This window comes from Cetorhinus maximus, chromosome 5 (genome assembly GCF_964194155.1).
Source record: "Cetorhinus maximus chromosome 5, sCetMax3.hap1.1, whole genome shotgun sequence".
NCBI lineage: Eukaryota > Metazoa > Chordata > Chondrichthyes > Lamniformes > Cetorhinidae > Cetorhinus > Cetorhinus maximus.
The window spans coordinates 8,234,418-8,248,295 of NC_135883.1; the positions used below are offsets into that span (position 1 = coordinate 8,234,418).

Consider the following 13,878-nt stretch of genomic DNA (forward strand, 5'->3'; position numbering starts at 1 on the left):
CTGTGATTTGTAGGTGTGAGTCTTGCAGCAATAAAGTGTGTGAGAGTGAGGTGAAATGTATGAGTGGTGAATGTTAGAAATAGTTGGAAGCTGAGTGATGGGGATGTGGTGGGGCATTGAGCAGTCTGTGAGTCTAATAATGCAGTTAGGATATAGCATTTGAAGATATATTCACTAACCTTGACAACTCGCGTTAGATCATTGAACTTTTTATATCATTGCATCAAGGTCCTTGAGGCTGGACTCATGGCATTGACCACCACAGTTACCTGCTTCCACTGCCTTCTAAGAGTTTGTTCAGAAATCCTTTTGACCACCTGCCGATATATAACACCTCTTGTCCTCTGATGTAATCTGCACCCCCTCAACCAAAGCCTCCAGTATAGCGCAGAAAACCCTTGGAGTCTGCTCACTGCCATGTTGTGCCACCATTCAGTGTTCTTCTAGCTCACGCTCCGTTTTGCAGCTAAGTAGTGTAGGATATCTTTAAGTGGTGCTGACCCCTCACAATTTTGGGCCCTCTGCTTAGGCATTCAACAATGCAGTTAGCGCTGGCTGCAGGCAGAAATCATTTAAATGAGAAGGCAGCATAAAGATTGTGTCCTGCCTACATTGGAGGCAATGGACATGGGTTAATTGTGCATCACGCTTACCGTGCCTGTTTTTGGGTCTTATCAAATTTCGCGGCAAGGTGTCCAAAGGGACAGCTTTCAATGTGTTATATCCTGTTTACTTTACAGAAGGCACAGGCCGCCTGTTTTTTGAGTTCTATCGTCTTCTCCATGAAACAAGGCCTAAAGAAGGAGACAATAGGCCATTCTTCTGGCTGTTTGAAAATGTGGTGGCAATGGGAGTCAGTGACAAGAGGGACATCTCCCGCTTTTTAGAGGTAAGTTTCTTCGAAGCAAGAAGCCGAAACAGAAACAGCTATTCCTTTTAAACTCTATCCCTGCAGTCCTGAAAAAAGACAGGTCAAATCACGAAATCCGAATTTCTGTCCCATAAGTCAATTTGCTACATTTATACTTCACAGCCTTCATAATTTTCCTGTAAGTGGATCTGAATTAAATTGCAAACCATTCATAATAAATCCACAATGCAAAATGATAAGATTGGAGACCTAGTCACTCTTGCGTATTATGCATTTCCCAGCTCCTGTCTGCGCTGACACTGCATTAGCAGAGTTCTGGGAGTGTCCCAGCTACTCACCTTCTTAGCAATTGTATTGTGGGTGCTACAGAAAGACTTTAAAGGGGCAAATCAGACAGAGAAAATGCCGACATGCCTTATGGTCTGTGCTTCAGTGCAACTGTGAGGAATATTATTATTAATTTCTGAGTGTATTTTGTCAGAAATCTCCAGCCTCGTTCCATTGCTAGCATTCTGTTTCAATCAGAATGGAAGTGTACATGATAACTATGATCTCTGTTGAAGTAAAAGTGATGATCTAAGATATGTGAGGAAAGAAATCAGTATCCTTTTCTTTATGAAATTAAAAGTGTTCACAGGAAAACAACAAAAAAAAATCAAGCAAATGATTGCCTTTAAAATCTATGGTTGTAGAAAAAAATACCGATGAGAATGTGTCTAATTAGATGGATTCATGTCTCTTAGATAATTTCTTTATGTATCATTAGATAGGGGAATAGAATGATAAAGCTGCCCTCATTTTGCCAGGTTTGATTTATATTGGAATTGAACAACACAGGACTACTTGCGTGCCAAACAGTGGAAGCAGCATGAGATAGACAGAGCTAAGCAATCCCACAGTCAACGGATCAGATTTAAGTTCTGCAGTCTTGCCACGTCCAGTCGTGAATGGTGGTGAACAATTAAACAACTAAGACAAGGAGGAAACTTCAGAAATATCCCCATTCTGAACGATGGGAGAGCCCAGCACATCAGTGCAAAAGAGAAGGCTGAAGCATTTGAAGCCATCTTCACCCAGAAATGCCAAGCAGGTCATCCACGTCGGCCTCCTCGTGAGGTTCCCCCAGGATCACAGATGTCAGTCTTTTGCCAATTCGATTCACTCCATGTGAATTCAAGAAACACCTGAAGGCACTGGATACTGCAAAAGCTATGGGCCCTGCCAACATTCCGGCAATAGTACTGAAGACTTGTGTTCCAGAACTTGCCGCGCCCCTAGCTAAGGTCTTCCAGTACAACTACAATACAGTACATCTACCCAACTATGTGGAAAATTACCCAGGTATGCCCTGTGCACAAAAAGCAGGACCAATCCAACCCAGCCAATTACTGGCCAGTCAGTCCACTCTCGATCATCAGTAAAGTGATGGAAGGAGTCGACAACAGTGCTATCAAGTGGCACTCACTCAGCAATAATCTGCTCACTGATGCTCAGTTTGGGTTCTGCCAGGGCCAATCAACTCCTGACCTCATTACAGCCTTGGTCCAAACATGTTCAAAGGGACTGAATTCCACAGGTGAGGTGAGGATGACTCCCCGTGACATCAAGACAGCATTTGACTGAGTGTTGCAACAAGGAGCCCTAGCAAACTGAAGTCAATAGGAATCATGGGGCAAACTCTCCACTGGTTGCAGTGACACCTTGCACAAAGGAAGATGGTTGTGGTTGTTGGAGGTCAATCATCTCAGTTCCAGGACATCACTGGAGAAGTTCCTCAAGGTAGTGACGTAGGCCCAACCATTTTCAGCTGCTTCACCAATGCTCTTCGTTCCATCATTGTGTCAGAAGTGGGATGCTCGTTGATGATTTCACAATGTTCAGCACCATTCGCGACTCCTCAGATACTGAAGCAGTCCATGTCCAAATGCAGCAAGACCTGAACAATATCCAGGCTTGGACTGATAAATGGAAAATAACATTTGTGTAACACAAGTGCCAGGTAATGACCATCTCCAGCAAGAGAGAATGTAACCATCTCCCCTTGACATTCGATGGCATTACCATCGTTGAATCCCCCACCATCAACATCCTGTGGGTTACCATTGACCAGAAACTGAACTGGACTGGCCATATAAATACTGTGGCTACAAGCGCAGATCAGGGGCTGGGAGTTCTGTGATGAGTAACTCACCTCCTGTCTCCCCAAAGACTGTCCACCATCTACCAGGCGCACTCCAGGTGTGTGATGGAATACTCTCCTGGATGAGTGCAGCTCCAACATCACTCAAGAAGCTCGACACCATCCGGGACAAATTGGCACCCCATCCACCACCTTAAACAGTTGCTCCCTCCATCACCGATGCACAGTGGCATTGGTGTGTACCATCTAGACGATGCACTGCAATAACTCACCAAAGCTCCTTCGACAACATCTCCCAAACCCGTTACCTCAACCACCTAGAAGGACAAAGGCAGCAAATGCATGGGAACACCACCACTTGCATGTTCTCCTTCAAGCCACATACCATCCTGACTTGGAACTATATCGCCGTTCCTTCACTGTTGTTGTGTCAAAATCCTAGAATACTCTTCCTAACGGCACAGTGGGTGTTCCTGCAACACATGGACTGCAACAGTTCAAGAAGGCAGCTCAACATCACCTTCTCAAGGGCAGTTGGGGATGGGCAATAAATGCTGGCCTAGCCGGTGATGCCCACATCCCATGAACGGATAAATGAAGAAAAAATTCACATATAAAATAATTTCCCAAATCTCCAAGTTTTTTAAAGCCCCAATTTTAGCTGTATTTGAAAGTTATATTGAAGCAACAAGGTATCCAAATCAAACAGTGCAATGTGGTGGCTCTATTAATTCATCGACTGCAGTGCATGCTTGTCTTATAACATTTATTTTGCTTCAACAGTCTGTGTATTTTCGAGTGGTTGGTAATGTCCCCTGCTTTTGAGAAGCACGCCCTGATATTTGCTACATGTTGTTTCCGGACTGTAATTCTGTTTCCATCAATGCAGCCACGTGAAATGCAGTGGATTAAGATTACAGCTATAATATTTATAATGCCATAGAATCCTTTTTAAATAGAGTGGCGTTGCCCGGTCCACCATATCTTTCTGCCCTCACAAGGTGACATATGCACTAACCTGCTGAATGATTTCATGCTTTTGTGTTGATTTAAAATTCTCTTAAAAGGCAAAGCTTATTGTAGCAGACGTATTGTAAGACACCATAGAATGTATCAGGGAAATATGAATTTTGTGACATGCCAAAGGTAGTGGCATTAATTCAACTTAAATTATCCGTCATTTATAAAAGTTATATATAAGGGGTAATTTTGTGAAACCACACTCTTGGCATTGACCTTTGCCAATAAGGAGTGTTTGTTGAGAATACAGGTGCATGCCCCTCATGGTTGACTGAGATTCATGGGGACAGCGTGCCAAAATTCACATTTTTCCCCAACTGACAACTCTCTAGGCCAGATGGGAAAATTGCTAAACGTCCTTTCTGATTTTTAAGCAGGTGATCCGAGAGTTTGGGGTGGATGAGTGGGATGGGAGAAGATTCCATTCAGAACATAATATTCATGAAATTAATAAGCTCATTCTTTTTCTCTTTTTGTGCCAGTGTAATCCTGTGATGATAGATGCCAAGGAAGTCTCCGCTGCCCACCGAGCCCGTTACTTCTGGGGTAACCTTCCTGGTATGAACAGGTTGGTGAAAGCACGGTGAGGGACCCATACTGAGAATTAGCCAGTGGACAACGTGACACAGTGAGACTCAGCAGAGTATTCTGTCAGCCAACATAGAACCTCTATAGAAATCCTTGACTCACCATTTGATTCCAGATTTTATACCTCATTTTGTCTCATCCACTGAGCTCCTTCCAGGATGAGATGTAATGTGGTCCGGATTGTAGTGTTCTGACATTGTGATTGGTTTGCTAGATGCAAGATGAGACGTATTTGTCAGTTTTTCCTATTCCTGCAGAGGAACTCGTTTCTACAGTGTGTCCCACCTGACCGAGAACTGGTGAAATTTGTAGACTGATTGAAATGACAGCTCAGAAAGTTGAAACTATTGACTGTCTTTTGGAGGCAGACGCTTTTTATTCTAGAATTAAGCAATTCTAAATTGTCAAGATTTAATTTCTAATTACTGTGCCTGATTTTTGTCCTTCTATATTTTCTTCCTTTACATCTTATTCCACAATGTTCAATCCCAAAAGCACAGCGATGTAAGTACAACATCACAGGCACGCCGCAGGAAATAGTCGAAGAAAACCTTAAAATAAGCAAATGTCGTGAACCTTTACGCAGGTTCACCACGAATAATCTACTTTCCAACGACTTGTTTTCAGTGCCACTTCCCATTCCCACCGGCTACATTCTGATCCCCTTGACTTGGCAACAGATTCAAAATAATGTCAGGAAATGGAGAACATTTTAGCTTATGAAAGGAAAGCTGATCGTGCAGATAGTAAACATTGCTGACGGTAATTATGGAAAAGTCTGCTGCCTTCCCGCTTGCTGAAGTGAAGATGCTGGTGGAAGAGTAAAGAGATACAGATTGAGGGCAGGTGTATGTTCTACTAATTTTCATAATCTCTAATTCCCTATAGCCACTGATCCACAGAGCCTATATAACCAGCTAACAAAAACACCAAGAAATACTCAGGTCCCAGATTTCAGCACCAGAAGTGTTTCGACAACATGTCTGGTGTGATCCACACTGGATGGCATAATGGGGAGGGTGTTGGCACAAATGCTTAGGGACCAGCTGCCAGAAGTATGCATAATAGGCAGCTTATGACATTAATCAGCGTATAACTTTGATTTGATGCCAGTGCTGCCATCTTGGAGCTCAAAACTCCAGCTAACATCACCCCTGAAACAAGCACAGCTGGACACACATTCAGCTGGAAGGATCCCCTAACCACACTATTTAAAGGGAGAATCAGGTTACTTGCTGACTGATATGTACTGGCTCTTGCTATGATTGTAAAAGGGTTTGTGCTTTAATAGAAACACAGAACGATTTATAGCACAGAAGGAGGCCATTCGGAGAGGTCTTTAAATTTGCTGAAGTTAACAGGGAGTCAGGTGGCAGGTCTTGAACAACTTTATCCTGGATTCAAGGATTCTGCGCAAACTACTTGCTCCCAGCCATGGGTGCAGTAGTATGGATTCTCCTTAGACTACAGGATGACAGAGAGACTAAGCAAATATGACATGGAACAGGACAAACTGCTGGAAGAGGGAATTGCGGTATCCACACAGGGTATTCAGTGAGCAGTTTTCCTTCCTGAACCTTAACAACAGCAACTTTAATAAAACATCCCAAGGAATTTTACCAGCATTATGAAACACAATTTGACACTGAGACACACAGGAGATCCAGATGGCCTAAGGTTTGGTCAAATTGGATTTTAAGGAGCCTCTTAAAGGAAGAAAGAGAAGTAGAGAAGCGGAGAGATTTAGGAAGGGAGTTCCGGCACTTGGGACCTTGGCACTTGGATGTATGGCCACCAGTGGGGAAGTGATTGAAATTGGGGATGCTGAAGAGACTGGAATTGGCAGAGCACAGATATCTTAGGGGCGTTATAAGGCAGGAGGGGATTACAAAGTTATGAAGGGGCAAGGCCATGGAAGGATTTGAAAACAAGGCTGAGAATTTTAAAACCGAGGCATTGCATATCCAGAGGGGTCTATAGGTTAGCAAGCACAGGGTAGATGTGTGACCTTGCAAGTTAGGACACGGGCAGCAGAATTTTGAATGACATCAAATTTGCAGAAGGTAGAACAAGGGAGGCCAGCCAGGAGTGCATTGGAATAGTCAAGTCTCGAGGTAACAAAGGCACGGATGGGAGTTTCAGCAGCAACAAGGGACGAGGCCAGGAAACATTACGGTAGTCGATATAGGCGGTCTTAGTGATGGTGCAGATATATGGTCAGAAGTTCATCTCGGGATCGAGTATTATACCAAGGCTATAAACGGTTTTTATTCAGCCCCAGACAGTTGCCAGGGAGAGGGATGGAATTCCTAGCTAGGGAATGGAGTTTGTGACATGAACTAAGACAGTGTCTCTGTTGTCCTAATGTTTAGTTGGAGGAAATTTCTGCTCATTCAATACTGGCCTTTGAACAAGCAGTCCGACAAGTTAAGACAGTGGAGGGGTCAAGAGAGGTGTGGGTGACTTAGAGCTGTGTATTGTCAGTATACATGTGAAAGCCGACTCTGTGTTTTCTATTGATGCTGCCAAGAGGCAGCATGTAGATGAGAAATAGGAGGGGCTAAGAATAGATCCTTAGGGGACACCAGAGGTAGCATGAGGGAGAGAAGAGAGAAGCCATTGTAGGTAATTTTTTGGCTACAATTGGATAAATAAGAATGGAACCAGGCGAATGCAGTCCCACCCATCTGGGCAACAATGGAGAGACTTTGCATTTTGTGGTTAACTGTCTCAAAAGCTCAAACATGTTGAGAGGGAACAAGGAGGGATGGTTTACCTTTGTCACAGTCACATAAGATGTAATTTTTGACCTTAATAAAGGCTGTTTCATTACTTGGTGGTATGGATTTGGGAGGCAACAACAAGAACTTTGGAGAGGAACGGGAGATTGGAAATGGGATGGTAGTTTGCAGGAAAGGAGGTGGTCAAGGGTTGGTTTTTGAAGGGAAGGGTGATGATGGCAGATTTGAAGGAGAGGGGAACAGTACTTGGGAGAGAGAGCCACTTATAATATTGCCTAATATAGGAGCCTTTAGGAAAAGATCTACAGTTTCATCAGCAAGATGAGTTCAGGGAGGGCCTGAGGAAGGTAGAAAAGAAATGAGAGAAAGACCTGAGTTCAGGGTTAAGGCACGGGAAACCTCAGAGGAAGTTAATTTGTTCCAGTGAGTTAGGGGGAGGGAAGCAACAGGGTATTTGAACAGATGGTCTTGCTCTTTGTGACAAGTGCATGAGTTCCTCGCACTTATTATTGGATGTGAAATGGAGGAGACGGGTGTAAGTGGTTTAAGAGTATTCATGGTGGAGAAGAGAAGCTGGCTGTTCTCGTTGTCTCAAACAAAAACAAAAATTGCTGGAAAAACTCTGCAGGTCTGACAGCATCTGTGGAGAAGAAGACAGAATTTCAAGTCCATATGACTCTTCATCAGAACATTCTTTGTCTGCCTGGATAATCTTCAAATAGTGGGCAGTTTTAGGAATGGAGAACAGGAGCCAATAACACTTTGTGATCCATCCAGATAAAATCAATTATCTACCAAAAACAGTCAAACCTGCATCCCTTAGACTTAAGGGAGCGAGGTTGGGGCTCTATATCGGGGAACGTCTAGGGTGAGAGAGGGTGTAATGGTTTTCGTGGGGGCAAGGGCATCAACGATAGTGTAGAGAGTGACAGTTAGCAAATCAGTAACTGCAGAAATTTCATGATGAATTTGTAGGCCAAAGGCTAGATAGTTGGGAAGTTGAAGGTGCAGTGGTGAGCCTCAGAGCAGAGAGAGGACAGCATTGCCAGTGGTACTCAAGAAGATTGTGACTGTGTACGTTTATGCATCTGGCACCTTCCAGGCTGGAGCAGATGATAATGGCAACATCTCCCATTTCACAAATCATTGTTGAACAAGAGAAGGCACCAAGTCACAAGAGAGCTAAAATACATCTCATTCTCTCTTGCCAGAGAGAAGCAGGCAGAGCCTAGAAGGCCCAGCGTTGGACTGCACTATCTTAGCGTGGGTGGCAGGTCTGTGCTGGCTGGCTGACAGGCAACAGCAGGGACACTGATGGTGTGGCAGTGGTTGGAAGCCAAATGCTGTCATCCGAAGAGAGGGCAGCAGGCTTATACTCCACAAGGACACTGCATTCGATCAAGGTGGGGCCTCAGCAAGCTTCACAATCTGTTGGAGCACAGATTGCTCAACTACTGTGACGCTGTTCAAGTCACTTTGAACACTTTGATCCGCAGCCAAAATGGCAGCAGTTTGAGCTCGCATGGCAGTGGAAGTGATGCCTTGCATGACCTCAGCGTGAGCTTCCGCTGCAGCACTCAGAAGTTGAGTGGCTTCTGCTTGTGTTATAATGGAAGCTGAGACATCAATCATCAGGCGCTCCATGATAGTTGGGACCACAAGCGTGCTAATAGAATTGGTCATCCCTTCCATGTTGTAAAGGATGGGCTCTTAAGTTATGCACAAATCCCTATTGATGTTAGCTCCTCCATGCTCCTTGACAATGCATCCAGGCCTGCCAGTGCAACAAGCATTTCATTGTGCATACCCATCAGCCTTCTTGTGTAGGCCGCCATATTGAAGTGATCAATGTTATCTTCTGCAGTGGAACCCGTGTGCAATATTGCCCTCTGGTCAACTGGCACCTGTTCTACCCTTGTCCCCTGCCCTGAATGCAGGTAGGTCACTCATGCCCAATGTCTCCCCACTCTGTCACAATGCTATGCCCCTTTATTTTTGAAAATATGATTTTCAAGCTTTCAACTGACTGGATATTTTGCGATTTGAAATGAGACAGAACAAACTACTTAAAGCAAACAAGACAACCTCAGGGGAATGTGAAGAGAGGGACACTTCCTAGAATTCAAAAACCCATCAAAACTTGACACTGCCTAAGGGAGAGATATTAAAAGTGCAAAGAGCTGGATTTTGAAACAATGGCTGCCACAGACAGACACAATGGGCGAAGTATCAAAGGCCAGGCTGCAGCCACTGCAGAGAGATGGCAAGAAAGTTTTCAGCAGAAGAGACAGGCTGAAAGCTGGACTCTCTCTCTCTCTTTTGGCACGAGCGTATTACCTAGTTTGGAAGACAACATTACTAGAAATCTACCAGCGAACCAGGATTTCACAATAATTGGAACATCTTCTACATCTGACCACAACCACAAAACCAGTTAACCCAAATTGGCTGCAACGTATAACAATCTATGCCTCAAGGACAAACAAAGCACCCTTAACCGTATATTCTTTTAACTTTTTTTTATTGGGCTCTAACTTCCCTTATTTCTGATACCTTGGTGTGATGTCGCATTTTTTTTATTTCTTCCCTCGGGTTTAGTGGTTAATAAATTTGCTCTTTCTTTGACTCAAGAAGACCTTGTTTGATTGGCTCCTTATTGCTCGCAGTAAATAGTTACATACATTCTGATTTGGAAAAAGCATATCCTCGTGAAAAAGAAACTCAAACCTTTGTTGTAACCAATCGAGGAGGTTGAATGGAGGGGAGCCAGTTCAACCCGTCTCACCTGGTCGTAACAACATGCAGATTCTGCCTGTAAGCTATCCTGTAAAGTATGCACAATGTCAGTGTGAAAGCAAGTGACAGCGTTTCTTCATCATCGCTGTCTTCCTGTTCTTCCACCTCTTTCTCTGCTACCACCCCCCCGGCCAGGTTTCAGATTTTAGGTGCCAGAAAAGAGAAAGGCACAAGGGTAGAATTGTTGTATGTATGGTTCACTCTTGCCTTAGTAGGCAGTTGTTTAGATGTTTATGTTTAGGAGTATTTGTGGATTACCTTCCATGTTGGCTGGCCATTTTAAGAATAAGCTTGTTGCTCCTGAAATGGTGCCATGGGACACGAGCATTTGATTGATTAATATGTTCCTTTTACCATTAATTTACAGAAGGTATTGGTTCACCTGTTTAAATAATAGTTTCATGCCTTCATTATATATGAAAATAAGAAATAACATAAGTTATCAGACCAGGAGTAGGCCATTTGGCCCCTTGAGCCTGCTCCGCCATTTGGTAAGATCATGGTTGACCTGTTTCGTGGCAACTCCACTTGCCTGCCTACCTCCTATAACCTTTGATTCCCTTATAGATCAAAAATCTAACTAATTCAGCCTTGAATATATCCAATGATCCTGGGTAGAGAATTCAAAAAATTAACAACACTCTGTGAGAAGAAATTTTCCTCATCTCTGTCTTAAATGGGAGACCTCTTATTCTAAAACGATGTCGCCCCCCCCCCCCACACCAGTTCTAGATTACCCAGGATAGGAAGCATCTTCTCAGCATCCACCCTGTCAAGCTCAAAGTTGACAACCTCATATTTTCCCACATTGTGCCAAAGTTTAGCCCATTTACTTAAACTATCTGTATTCCTATGCCAGTTCTCTGTGTCCTCCTCACAGCTTTCTTTCATACCTATCATTTTGTATCATCAACCAATTTGGTTACAATATATTTGGTTCCTTCAGCCATGTCATTAATATCAATTGTAAATAGCTAAGGCCCCAGCACTAATCCCTATGGAACCTAACTAGTTATAGTTCGCTAACCTGAAAATGACCCACTTATCCCAACTCTCTGCTTCCTGTTAGTTAACCAATCCTCTATTCATGCAGCATAATGCCCCAATACCATGAGCTCTTATCTTGTGTAGTAACCCTTATGTGGCATTTTGTAAAATGCCTTTTAGGAATCCAAAACATTTGCTGGTTCGCTTTTATCCACCCTGTGTGTTACATCCTCAAAGAACTTTAAAAAATATATCAAACATGATTTCGCTTTCATTAAACCATTTTGACTCTGCTTGATTGTGTTATGATTTTCTAAATGTTCTGCTACTACCTCCTTAATAATGGATCTAGCATTTTCCAGTGACAAAGGTTAAGCTAACTGGCCTATAGTTTCCTGCTTTCTGTTGTCCTCCTTTCTTGAATAGGGAGTCTATATATTTGCAGTTTTCAAATTTGCTGGGATCTTCCCAGAATTTTGGACGATTACAACCAATGCATCCACCATCTCGACAGGCATTTCTTTTAAGACCCAAGGACGCAGGCCATCAAGCTGAGGGGACTTGTCAGCCTATAGTCCCATTAGCTTTCTTATTACTTTTTCTCTGATGATAGTGATTCTTTTAAGTTCCTGACTGCCTTTTGCCCCTTGACTTTTTTCTATTATTGGGAAGCTTTTATTGTGAAGACAAATACAAAATACTTGTTTAAAGTCTCAGCCATTTCCATGTTTCCCATTATTAATTTCCCAGTCTCATCCTCTAAGAGACCAATGTTTACTTTAGCTACTCTCTTCCTTTTCATATACTTTAAGGAACTATTACCATCTGTTTTTATATTTCTTGCTAGTTTACTCTCATATTTTAATATTTCGTTTTTTGTCATCCTATGCTGGTTGCTAATTTTTTTTTCCAATATTCTGAGCTACCACTAACCTTTGCAGCCTTGTACACCTATTCTTCCATCCTTAACTTCCTTAGTCAACCATGGATGGTTCATCCTTCTTGGAGAGGCTGTCATTCTCAATGGAATATATCTTTGTTGAGAATTATGAAATATCTTCTTAAATGTCTGCCCCTGCTTATCTACCAGCTTGCCTTTTAACCTATTTTCCCAGTGTACTTTGGCAAACTTTGTCTTCATACCTTTGTAATCGTCCTTATTTAAGTTTAAGACTCTAGTTTCAGACCCAATTTTCTCATCCATAAACTGAATATGAAATTCTGTCATGTTATGATCATTCTTCCCTTGAGAATCCTTTACTATGAGATCTTTTAATTAATCCTATCTAATTTCACATCTAAAATAACCTTTTCCCTGGTTGGTTTCATGAGTTATTGTTCTAAGAAGCTGCCCCAAATACACTTTGCTGATTTGATTTGTCCAAACTATATGAAGATTAAAATCATCTGCAATTTTGCAGTACCTTTCTTACAAGCCCTCATTATTTCTTGATTTATACTTTGTGCTACAGTAGTGTTAGGAGGCCTATAAACTACTCCCACCAGTAACTTATTTCCCTTAATATTTCGTATCTCCACCAAAACCCTACGTTGTAGTCTTTCGAGCCAAATTCATTTCTCAATACTGAATTGATTGTATCCTTATATTAACAGAGCTACTCCACCTCATTCTCATTTCTTCCTACCCTTCCAAAATGTTAAATACTCCTGAATATTAATTCCCAGCCTTGGTCACCTTACCATCCATGTCTCTGCAATAGTTATCATATTGTACCTATTTGTTTCTATTTGTGCTATCAATTCAGCCATCTAGTCACAAATGCTTCATGCATTCAAATAAAGAGCCTTTAATTCCGTCTTTTTATCATGCTTCCCCATCCTCACCCTGTTTGCTGATGCATTCATACATTTCTAAAATCTGTCCCTTCCTGTCACACACCGGTTATCATTGCCCGTATCACTACCCTGCACCATTGCCTTGACCTTTTTCATTAACTTTCTAAATCTCCCCTCACCTCAACCCTTATCTTCCCTACCCCAGCTCTTTTTGGGTTAAAGCTCTCTCTACAGCCCTTGTTATTTGATTCGCTTGGACACGGGTCCCAGTACAGTTCAAGTGAAGCCCATTCCAATTTAACAGCTCCCTCTTTCCCCAGGACTTGCGCCAATACCACATGAATTTCTCCCACACCAATCTTTGCACCACACGCTCAACTCTCTGATCTTATTCATCCTATGCCAATTGCTCATGTGCTAATAATTTTCGCATGTTGAAATAATGTATGTTTAACTTTAAATGATGAGCACTACATTTGATGACTTAACCAGGTGTTCAGTAAATAAGTAGCAGTGACACAAAAGTTCCAATAAGAGACATTGGGCTCCCATGAGCACTCAGCTATCAAACAACACTACTCATTGCCAGAACCATAGCAGGTGTGTGCACTGCACACAAATGTGTATAGCTTTTGTTTTCTGGGGTGGCAAATGAACCTTTGCAGCCTAAGCTTATGCTACATTAAGTTTGAAAGCTGTATAGTTCATTCTGAAACTAGGTCTTAAATGTGATCAAAGGAAACTATGAAGGTATGAGGGGCAAGTTGGCAGTGCTGGATTGGGAAAACACATTAAAAGATTTGAAAGGAGGCAGGCAATGGCTAGTATTTAAAGAAATATTACATGGTCTACAACAAATATTTATTCATCTAAGACACAAAACCCAACAGGAAAGGTAAATTGACGTGGCTAACAAAGAGAAGTTAAAGATTGCATTA

At 42.4% G+C, this 13,878-nt stretch overlaps 1 protein-coding gene across 9 annotated transcripts in view; it reads left to right on the forward strand.

Annotated features, from left to right (window-relative positions):
- Positions 1-13,878, forward strand: part of dnmt3aa (DNA (cytosine-5-)-methyltransferase 3 alpha a) — a 586,890-nt gene that overhangs the window by 512,447 nt on the left and 60,565 nt on the right. For 5 of the 9 annotated variants that reach the window (XM_078541484.1, XM_078541483.1, XM_078541486.1 and 2 more), the window contains 2 exons: positions 741-889; positions 4,514-4,614. In XM_078541484.1, the coding sequence (XP_078397610.1) occupies positions 741-889; positions 4,514-4,614 (250 nt within the window). Of the gene's footprint in view, positions 1-740; positions 890-1,677; positions 1,815-4,513; positions 4,615-13,878 lie in introns of those variants that run through there. The other 4 variants (XM_078541485.1, XM_078541487.1, XM_078541490.1 and 1 more) reach the window with 2 other exon arrangements.